General features: G+C 33.3%; 2 protein-coding genes and 1 long non-coding RNA gene across 3 annotated transcripts; 2 read left to right on the top strand and 1 right to left on the bottom strand.

Moving 5' to 3' along the window:
- The first annotated feature begins 708 nt into the window (after window positions 1–708).
- LOC129943166 (jerky protein homolog-like) lies at window positions 709–3099 on the top strand. The gene is made up of 2 exons (XM_056052433.1): window positions 709–2766; window positions 2895–3099. Exon 1 carries the CDS (start codon window positions 1127–1129, stop codon window positions 2525–2527), a length of 1401 nt encoding a protein of 466 aa, XP_055908408.1. The 5' UTR covers window positions 709–1126; the 3' UTR covers window positions 2528–2766; window positions 2895–3099.
- A 3585-nt stretch (window positions 3100–6684) lies between these two features.
- LOC129941985 (putative nuclease HARBI1) lies at window positions 6685–7955 on the top strand. The gene is made up of 4 exons (XM_056050780.1): window positions 6685–6809; window positions 6866–7307; window positions 7359–7503; window positions 7566–7955. The coding sequence occupies exons 1-4, from the start codon at window positions 6685–6687 to the stop codon at window positions 7949–7951; spliced, it is 1098 nt and encodes a 365-aa protein (XP_055906755.1). The 3' UTR covers window positions 7952–7955.
- A 135-nt stretch (window positions 7956–8090) lies between these two features.
- LOC129940593 (uncharacterized) lies at window positions 8091–9272 on the bottom strand. The gene is made up of 3 exons (XR_008780716.1): window positions 9096–9272; window positions 8860–9037; window positions 8091–8806 (listed from the first exon to the last, which is right to left on the bottom strand). It is a non-coding gene; the product is annotated as an uncharacterized LOC129940593 (long non-coding RNA).
- Window positions 9273–11197: the final 1925 nt, after the last annotated feature.

Here is an 11197-nt window from a genome sequence, read left to right as displayed (position 1 = left end):
CATTTCAAACAACAACAAAATAATAAATACAAACATTAAAACTACATTTATAAGTTCGAGATTTGAATAAATAAGAAAAAGATTGCACTATAGAAAACATAAATAAAATTGTGAAAATTGTTTTTCTTATTTTCTTTCTTTTCTTTTCTTATACATATATTTTCGTTTTTCTTTATTTTTTTTATGTTTGTTTTATTTTCATGGGATATTTTCTTCTTTTTTTTAATTATTTACAATTAAAGATTTAATTAAGAAATAAATGGATTTTATCAAATGTACTAGTTGAGAGTTGCCGTAATGAAATGAAATGAAATTCTGTATAATAAAAAACCATTCATCATATAATTTTAAAGAATTATTATCTTTACAAAATCTCTTTGAATTGAATTGGTTGTTGATTAAAATTGAAGATACATTCGGCGATATTAAAAGGATTTGGAAGTACGTAAGGGATTGGATGAAAGAAGTAACGATGGTCGACAAAATTCAGGGGTGGAATCGGCTAAGGTGATTGTTGATAAATGACAATGTGTAGGTTCAGACGACATATTGATTGAAAGTTAGGCAAATTTCTAGTATCTGATTGGCCAGCTGCCAAAAACAAATTATTTTTGACAGCACGTAATTTGACACGAGTTCCATTGTGACTTACTAAAAATCATTGTGAGCTATAAAATGAAATGTCAAATGAGTTTTCTTTATAATTAGGGTCGGTTGGGGTAAACGGAAACATGGGGTAAATGGAAACGGCAGTTATTTCTGCCGTTAAAATTATAATTTAAATTCAAGAAACATAGTAGCCATACATTTTGAATTTTCGTGCAACCGGTGCATTATACCTCGGGTTCCTTTCTTTCTGTTTTTAGTTGAAATTTCTGTTTCAAAGTCAATGTGTCTCAAAAAAGTGTAAGTCAATTTATTAAGTCTTTAATTTTTTTTGTTTTATAGTGTGTTTAAATAAATAGGTGAGTAATATTGTATTTTTTTCAAGTGTAGTGTATAGCAATAATGTAATCTGTTTAAACAGTTTCTCGTAATAAGTAGTTAGGTTCTCATATTTAAAGTGTTTTCATTTACCCCAGTAGAATTAACGTCGGGGGTAAATGAAAACATGAATTTGGGGTAAATGAGAACAGGTTTTATAATGAAATTTTATTTTAATTATTCGATACAGTGTAAAGAAATGCCCCGCACATATGAAAAAAAGAGATCACCTGCCCAATACGACATTACTGATCTTAAAAAGGCAGTTTTTGACGTTGTCAACAAAAAAATGACATTCCGGCAGGCTGAGGAATATTATCATATTCCAAAAACTGTTATTTTCAACAGAATAAAAGGCCGAAAAACACCCGTCATGATAATGGGATCTGGGAGAACACCTGCCATTCCTAAAGAAATTGAGGATGAAATAGTTCGGTGTCTTATAACACGCTCAGAAATGGGCATTCCTTGTGATAAAAAAGAAATGCGGGAATTAGTCGGGGAATATATTAAAGCGAGCGGTTTAAAAACACCTTTTAAAAACAATGTTCCAGGGGAAGATTGGTACTTAGGGTTTATGAAGCGCAATCCCCAACTTTCATTAAAAAAACCCGAACATTTACAAAAGGTTCGGAAGGATGCAAGGAATCCCTTTGTAGTTTATGATTTTTATGATAAACTCCAGAAAGTAATAGAAGAACATCAATTAGCCGATAAACCACAGTTTGTTTTCAACGCAGACGAAAGTGGCTTTCACCACGATCCTAGTCGTATTCGTGCAATAGGCGTAAAAGGCAAAGCTTTGAGTAGAGTTTCTGGAGGATCTGGACGCGAATCCACAACTGTGCTGGCATGCGTGTCTGCGGATGGTTCAGTATTGCCACCATTGATAATTTTCAAAGGTGCTGCTGTACAAGCCAGGTGGACTTCAACAGATGGGTTTCCTGGAACGTTGTATGCAACCTCAAAAAATGGTTGGATGGAAGAAGCACAATTTCTCAATTGGTTTGCAAACGGTTTTATTCCGTTTGTAAAAGAAATTCGCTCAAAAGAATCCACCCTAAATCAGTCAGCTTTGCTTGTATATGATGGACATTGTAGTCACATAAGTGTTAAAATCATTGAAATAGCTCTGCAAAACAATATAGTATTAATGCGCCTACCAAGCCACCTTACAGACAAAATGCAACCTTTAGATAAATGCGTCTTTGGCCCAATAAAAACCCATTGGGAAAAAAAACTGATTGCCTATGGTAAGACACAAATGGGTAAAGGCTGTATGCGTTTAAGTAAGCAATTGTTTTCTCAATTCATCGGAGAAACTTGGAAAGAAGCCATGAGCGCAGACAACATTATTTCTGGGTTTCTAAGCACTGGTTTGTTTCCTGTTGATCGATTTAAGTTTCCTGAAAGTGAATTTCCGTCAAAGCTTCTCCAAGACTATCATAAAAGTTTAAATGCTTCTGATATGGTGTCAGCACAAAGCGAAGCCGTTCTTGAAATAGAAAGTAAACAATTCTTAACATATTTTATGTTCATTTAATTAAGATTTGAAATTTTGTTCCAACACCATAGGCAGTGAACAAGTTTCCAATGCAGAATACATCTCTCCTTTGGGTTTCTGCCCTAACGACAATAACATTGATTCGACTCACTTTTCCGATGACGTTTTAGATGAAAGGCAAATTCAATATCCGCCACCTCTAGAATTTGAACAGAACATGGTTACAAACCCTATTGAACTTGATGCATCCCATAGAGAAGAACAACAAAATATACAAGGTACGATTCGTAAGACTAATAACGACATTTTTGTATTTACCTATGTAGGTAGATTTGGCCAGATTTGTTAATTAGTTACCTATATACGTTTTATTTATGTCGGTAGTTTTTTTTTTTCTCTACAATAGATACGATCACCGATTTATTTTGTAAAGCAAGTCCTTCAACATCAAACATTTTTCTAAGCGAACCGAAAAAGCCAACACCAAGACTGAAACAAATGACATACGGGGAAGTTTTGACAACAGAAGAAGTACTTAAACGACTGAGAGACGCCGAAGAAAAAAAACAAACAAAAAAACTTCCTAAGCCTAAGAGAAAAGAAGTTTGCCAAATCAGTCAACCCATTGAGAAAAGGCGATCCTCAAGTTGGAGTTCAGATGACTGCGATGGGGAAAAAAATATCGTTTATGATGAAGATAGTCCATGGAACGAAGAATTCGAAGAAGATGACGAAATTGAAAACTTAAACCCTGTGGATCATTCTACCATTAAAAAAGGCCAATTTGCTTTGACCCAGTTCAAAGGTGGAAGCAGACTTACATCTATATTCAAATATGTGTGCGTAATCGAAACATGTCAGAAAATTGATAAAATTGAAATAACTCTTCTTAAAAGCTTGGACACCACCCGAAAAACCTTTGCATTGGTTCCATCCGAAAAAAAAACAATTCATATTAAAGAAATTATTGGTTCTCTCCCAAATCCAACTATGGTTATGATGGGAAGCAGAGTTCACTATAAATTTGAAAAAAGTGTTAGTGTAAAAGAAAACTAACCATTCTTTGTAAAATACACTTAATTGATCTCCAAATAAACAAGTTTAACTTTTATAAATGTACAAATATTGTTTTCATTACGTTTTTCACAGTTTTCCAACTATAAAAACACTTTTCATAAGCCTTTAAACTGAATTAATTTTTAATTATGGGGTAAATGGAAACATTGATTAAAATGAACAAGACTGGGTGTATTCTATAGAAGAATCATTAATGTTCACATTTGCCCCATTCCGAAGTCTATATCAAGCAAGAGAAAACAGAAAGACGTTTTCATTTACCCCCGATTTTAAAATAAATTGGGGTAAATGGGAACGCTTCAGGGGGAAATGAAAACACCAAAGTATTGCACTTAATATTCAATGCAACGTGTTTTAGCCATTATATTATTAACTCTTCTCATTATTTTATAAGTTTAACACTTTTAGAAGTTAAAAATTGCTTGTATTAATTTTTTTTTTTTTAATTTCAAATTTGTATCTCTTTGAAATTGCAAAAACTGTCCCCAATTACCCCAACTGACCCTATTTCATTCTAGTTTCAATTTTAAGTTTTTTTCGAAATGTTTTTCTTTGTTTCGGAGAGTGAAAGTGAAGGCGAACAGTGTCCTATGCTAAAATCAAAAGAAGATATTTGAGAGATAATAGCAACCCATTCGAATTGAGTAATAATGAGTAAATATTCAAAAAGAAAAGAAAGATCATCTATAACATTTGAAAAACCATTCTTTTTAGCATTGTGCAGCAGTTTAGAGTCAACAAGGAATGTTTTCACACGATACTCAGCTCGTAAGATCTTCCAGAAGACAGAAGAAGAACATCAGTTCTGTCAGTTCTACAGCTGTGTGCAACATTAAATCTCCTAGCTGTTGGGAGTTACCAAACCAATCTTGCAACAATCTTTCAGATCCTTTTGTGGAGGACCCTCTGTGTTTAGGGAATCTATCACTTTTTCCCACAGCATATTGCTATCTTTCCTCCCTTGAGCAGTTTAAAGTATTCCCCTCACTAAAACAACGTGAGCACTCATGAAGTTGGTCAAAATCTCACATTGTTTTTTATTTATTGACATATTTTGTTTTTCCATTTTTCCGTACAAATATAACTGCCAACGATAACTTATTTCTGTCGATCGAGTGAAAATATTTGTTTCAAACGTCAATTTGAAGTGTGTGTGCTGTCAAGTCTTTAGAAACAATCGAGAACGCTCGATTGAACAAAAATGTGTGCTGCCAATGCTCGATTGTATGGATTAAACTCGGTTGTATCAAGTTACGTGCTGGCACCCCTGATTGGCCAGCTGCCAAAAATTTGCCTTTCAATTAAGGCAACTTCATTGGAAAGTTCACTATAAAGCTAGTCAAGAAAAATCTCCCTTACTATTAAGTCAAGTTTACTTCTGTCAAAAAGACAGTTTATTATGTCATTTCCTTTAAGTGAAAGCTGAACTTTGTTGGACTATGATTTATTTATTTTCCGCACAGCTTTATTTAATTTTTTGTCTAAAAAGGTTCGTTGTCAATTTGGAAAGAAATAAGTAATATTTCTTTACAATACAAAATACAAATCGTGATGGACTTGTATGTTTTATAGTCCATAATGTTTTTGACACTCATGACACTTGGAAAACTAAATAGTTGCCTTTGTCAAAATTGACGTTCAAAAGATGAAGTTGACTGCAAATTAAGTCCCTTGTATTGTCTCAACCTGCCCAATGTTTTTTCATTCAACTGAAAGCTGAACATTATTACTCTATGAATTTTTTTTCTGCACAACTTTATTTAATGCTTTCTGTAAAAGGGTTCTTTGTCAATTTGGAAAAGAATAATAACTAATATTTCTTTACAATACAAAATACAAACTGTGTTGGACTTGTAGCTTGCCTGAGGAGTGTTTTGAAAACAGTAATTTTGTTGGTACTTTTTGTACTATGAACTTAAAGTAGAGATTTTCGAAGTAAAGCACAATTCACATGAGCACGACCAACGACCAACGAATGAACGAATATTCGTCGATTTTGACATTTCTTTCACATGAGAGTTTTTAATTCGTCGCGAATAAAGTTTGACAAGGAGCCACAGCCAAACACCATTTACCACTGAAACAAAAACAAGAATGATTTTTTTAGGTTAAGTACGCGCGATTATTTTATTCGTTGCAAGTGTGGATTATGTGGAACGCGAATAAAGTTTGACAGTTCGTATCAACTATAATTTTTTTCGCGAGGAATAAATTTATTTTCTCAAATTTATTAATATACGATATTGAAAAGTAAAAGTATGTATCATAAATTAAATAGACACTAAATTGCTATCGTTTTGTTAAGAATTTGTGTGAAAATATGTCTTCAAACGTATATAAACTCACATTTTGTAATTCATTCGTCGTTCGTTGGTCGCGCTCATGTGAATACTACTTAAAGTTCTGAATTTGAAATTTATGACACTTGATAAGCTAACTAGTTGCCTTGGTACAAATTTACGTCCAAAGAGACTGCAAATGAAGTCCATTATGTTAGCTGACGCAGCAGACGCCTACACAAACGACTGGAAAATTGTCTTAGACCCTTATTGCGAGTGTCGTTCAACTTTCGATGCGACAATAGTCGAAAGTATCAATAAATTTTGTTTTTGGTATTGTGTATCTCAATCGACAGAGATATCCCTTACTGTGAATAGCGAATGTGCCTATTGTAAATAAGTCCTATATTTTGATATCTGGTATCGTGTCAGTGATGATACATGTAGGGAAGTTTCTTAGCTTAGGGATCAAACTGAATAGGTAAATATTCATATATTAATATTAAACTATTTTACCATTTACTATTGCAATCTTAAGTCATTTTATGTGTAGGTTATGAGTCCAACCCAAATTTAGTATGGTTACAAATGTTAATAAATTCATAAACTTTACGAATGCTTCAAGTTAGTTTGGGGGGCCTTTATGTTCTTTTAAGTCAGCAGGGAAATTTTAAGGATTTTTTCTCGTATACATTGGTATTTTTTAGTTTGGCATATGACCATCACTGGCAAATAATTTGATTTTTGTGTTATGAAAAAAAATTCAATAAATAGAATGTAAATACAAATTTAATGTTATTGTGTGCAAAAATATAATACAAACAGTGAAATAAATACAAAATGATATCCTCAGAGTTCTTTTTTGAAGATACCGAAGATGAAACCAACGAGGACATGATTATGGTTGCCAGAAATAGAAGGCTAATAAGGGATTCTTCCAATCCTCTGGAGCTTCCAAATAATTTGTTGGTGAATGAGTTAAAATACATTTCCTTTGCTTATCTTTTAAAATCTTTTACAGATTTTTGAAACACTTCCGATTATCAAAATTAGCATTTGTTCAGTTGTTGGCGGACATCGAAGATCGACTCAAGCCAACTAAAAGATGTACGGCAATACCGAACGTAGTTAAACTGGCAGCTACATTAAGATTCTGTGCCCACGGATCATACCAATTTAGCGTTGGGAATGAGTACTGTCTCGGCCTTGCACAGTCCACTGTGTCCCTTGTACTTAAGGAAGTACTTAATGTCATGGAAAATCAAATTTGTCCAAAATGGATAAAATTTAATTGCTCTGAAGTAGAAAAAAGTCGTGCCAAATTATACTTTTTCGAAAGAAGCCATATACCAGGTGTAATAGGTTGCGTTGATGGTACGCATATCAAAATTGCATCTCCAAAAAAGGAGTTACAGCATGCGTACTACAACCGCAAAGGATTTTATAGCATAAATGCGATGATCGTAAAAGAAAAATTACTTTTTCCTAACATCAATTCAAAGATTTAATTTCAGGTTTGTGACGATACAATGAAAATACGATTCATAAATGCAAAACATCCTGGGTCAACACACGATTCAAACGTTTTTAACATGTCCAGTTTGAGGACACTTTTAGAAAGAGAACAGCAAAGAGGGCAAACAAACACTTGGCTGCTTGGTAACATTTGTTATAAATAAGTAATTTTACATAATTGATATACGTACATATTAATCTTTAAGGTGACGCAGGATATCCTTTGAAGCCATATTTAATGACCCCATTTCGAAATACTGAGACAGGTTCGTTAGAAAGCGCATTTAACAAAAAACATGCACAGGGAAGAAACATAATAGAACGTACAATTGGTGTGCTGAAAAATAGATTCAGATGTTTGCTGAGGGCAAGACAGTTGCATTATTCTCCAAAGAAAGCAACACAGATTACGAACGTGTGTGCAGCTTTGCATAATATTTGTCTTTTCCATAATACTCCTATATTGGAAGACTTCATAGAAGAACCTGAAGGTGACGATTCGGCAAACTTGGAAAATATGATTGAAAACTTTCGAAACGAGGAAGATGTTTCAATACGAAACCAAATTGCATTGTCAATGTTTGAAACTTAAATAAAAAAAACGGAAGCTTTTTTGTAATTAAAACTCTTTTTATTAGGAACACGAATTTAAACAGGAACAAAAATAACACAGAAAGAAACATAAATACTATAAAGTTCAACAAAAAAACAAAATACTTAATTCAACAAAAACAAAAAATACTTCAGTTTAACAGAAAAGGAACACTTACGAACCAAAAATCATACAAAAAAAAAGAGGATTTAAATCTTTGACAACTTTAAATCGATTTCAGATTTTTTTAGTTCCAATTTTTGTTGCAACAGTTTTAGCTTCGCTGCCCTATTTTTTTGTTTGCAATTCAATTCGTCCTTATAAAGTTGGAGTTTTTCCCTCTTGATAGCCAGTAGATCCTTATGTTTATCTTTTTTTTGATAATAAATCTTCTTGGAATACTCTTCGAAGCTTCCAATTTTCCTTTTCAGATCTTTTATTGCAGCTTTGACTTCCTTATGAAAATCTTCTTGAGCATCTGTTTGCTTCATCAAAAGTGCAATTCTTTCGTCTTCGTTTGTTTTTTTTGTTCTTTTTTTCTCAGAACTTCTAAAGCGAGTTGAATTCTCCGATGAAAAATTTTCGGACAAATCAATATTAATCATATCTGGGTCTTCTTCGACTTCCATATTGTCCTTATTAATGTCATTCTCATTATTCTTTAGGCTGTCTGGAATTTCTAGTCCAATCTCCAGGCCAGGTGGATCAATGGAGACATCCATAAAAAGTAATCCCATTACACTTTCCTCCAAGTTACTGAACTGGTGCAAACGGTTGGGCCCACCACCAGTCGCCTGGATCTCGGTCTTATTTTCAGTCCTTTTTTTTTATTTTAAATTTTAGATCTGCCCAAACCTATCGCAAAAAGTTTTAATATTTGTTTGGTTTAGAAATTATGCAAAAACTACATTAATCCATTTATCACAGGTGCGTATAGGAGGCCCAAGACTGTTTAGCTCTGCAGTAAACTTTTCCCACCTTTTTTTTGCTATGGCTTTTCCGCAAATTCCTTTAGCGATGTCCGGATTCGCTTCCATTAATGAAACCAGCTTTTCTAATTGTTTTTTACTGCTCACAACTTTTGCCCTGTGATTAAAACAATATTATTTTGAAAATAAAGTCAACAAATTAAAAAAAACATTACATTTTTGTCCAAAAAATTATACGCGTTGTACGCAGTCGAACAGAAATATGCAGACGATAACGATCGAAAGCCTAGACGAAAATTTTCATTCACAATAGAGTTTCGCAATACCAAAATGTATTTTTGATGTTCGACTATCGATAAAAGTCGTTTATCGATAGAAAAACGACACTCGCAATAAGGGCCTTAGTTCACATTCCTGTGACCGACAAAGCTTATGACATTCGACTAATCTAGTTTTTTTTCTCTCTGATAAGCGTCTTTTCGTTTGTCCTTTGTATACCAGATCACATTTTTCTTTACCTTTACACTTTACCTTTCAATTTCATAGACTACGGCCCTTATTATGAGTGTCGTTTGGCTTTCGATAAACGACATTTATCGATAGTCGAACATCAATAGTTGAATTTGGTATTATGTATTGCTATTGTGAATGATTTTGTTCGATATTATTCGTTTTCACTTTCGACGGTTATCGTCTGCATTTTTCTGTTCGACTGCTGGTGTTGTGTGTAAATCCCCGGGCAAAAATGTAAGCTTTGTAATTTATTTTCTTTTTTGTTAAAAATAAATATTTTGTTATCACAGGGTAAAAGTAGTGAGCAATAAGAAACAGCTAAAAAGGCTAGTTTCAATAATGGAAGCAAACTCAGATATTGCGAAGGGAATTTGCGGTAAAGCCCAAGCGAAGAAAAGATGGGATAGATTTACAACGGAACTTAATAGTATCGGGCCTCCTGTACGTACTTGCGATAAATGGATTAAGGTAATTTTGCATTAGCATCAGAAAACATTTTTCAATTCTTTTTCGTAATAGGTTTGAGCTGATATCAAATTTAAAATTAAAAAGAAAAAAACTGAAAATAAGACAGAAATCCAGGCAACAGGTGGTGGACCAAACCGACTGCATACGTTCAGTAATTTGGAGGAAAGTGTCATAGGACTACTTTCAATTGATGCCTCTATAGATCCTTCAGGGATTGAGTTTGGGCAGGAGGAAATCCAAAACATGGAAACAAATTGTACGCATGTTGAGGAAGACCCAGACCCGATAACAACCAATGAAATTACGGCGGATGAAAGTGATGCTCCTATTAAAACTTGTTTAAAAAAAAAAACAAACAGAAAGGAGAGGACGAGAGGCTTTCAATTCTGAAGAACCAAACAAATATGCAGGAGGACTTTAATAATGAAGTCAAATCAACAATGAGGGAACTAAAAAAAAAAATTCAAGTTTGGAAGAATATACAAAAAAAATGTACTATCAAAAGAAGGATAAAAACAAAGAACTGCTTGCCATAAAGAGAGAAAAGCTTCAGCTGTATAAAGAAGATTTGAGAAGCCGACAAAGAGACAGAACTGCAAGACTTAAATTAAAACAACAAAAGCTGGAAATCAAAAAAACTCAAGTGGAGATGCATTTGCAAAAAATTAAAATTTTTTTAATTCATTTATTTTTCATGAGAATGGAAGTGTTTTTATATCATTGTTTTCTATTAATTGAAGTATTTTTGTGTTATTTTTGTTTTTTGATACCTACCGTGTTGAATGTTCCTATGTTCCTAATAAGAAATAAAATAAGTATTTATTAAAAAAATGGTTGTACATCTTATTCTATTTCAACTTTCCATCATTGATATTAGAATTTCGTTTCTAATACTGATAGCATTGTTGTTTATCCGTTGTACAGTATCATTTGAATTTTGAATGTTACTTGAGTCATCATCATCATCGTCTTCGGGCTCATTTATGGAGTCATCAACTATAGGGGTATTGTAGAACAAGCAAATGTTATGCAATGCTGCGCACACGTTTGTGATTGTAGCAAACATCTGAATCGATTTTTAAGAACCCCAATTGTTCGTTCGATTATGTTTCTTGTCTGTGCATGTTTTTTGTTGAATGCACTTTCACGTGACGCCAATTTGGGATCTCGATATGGAGTTAACAAATACGGTTTTAGGGGATATCCTCCATCTCCTTTGGGATCATAAAACATCAGTTCTTTTATGTTGTAATGAATGTTCTATTCTTTGAAATCTTACCTAAAAGGAAAGAGTTTGATTGTCCCCTTTCAGTTTCCCTTTCCAGAATTACCCTTA

The sequence above is a fragment of the Eupeodes corollae genome, chromosome 1 (assembly GCF_945859685.1).
Source record: "Eupeodes corollae chromosome 1, idEupCoro1.1, whole genome shotgun sequence".
Lineage (NCBI taxonomy): Eukaryota > Metazoa > Arthropoda > Insecta > Diptera > Syrphidae > Eupeodes > Eupeodes corollae.
This window is presented reverse-complemented; position numbering and strand designations above follow the sequence as displayed.

Coding starts and splice junctions, on each gene's coding strand:
- LOC129943166 (XM_056052433.1), top strand. CDS start 1,127: ATGAGAACAGGTTTTATAATGAAATTTTATTTTAATTATTCGATACAG.
- LOC129941985 (XM_056050780.1), top strand. CDS start 6,685: ATGATATCCTCAGAGTTCTTTTTTGAAGATACCGAAGATGAAACCAAC. Junction 7,308..7,358: donor ATAGCATAAATGCGATGATC/GTAAAAGAAAAA, acceptor ATTTAATTTCAG/GTTTGTGACGATACAATGAA. Junction 7,504..7,565: donor AACAAACACTTGGCTGCTTG/GTAACATTTGTT, acceptor TTAATCTTTAAG/GTGACGCAGGATATCCTTTG.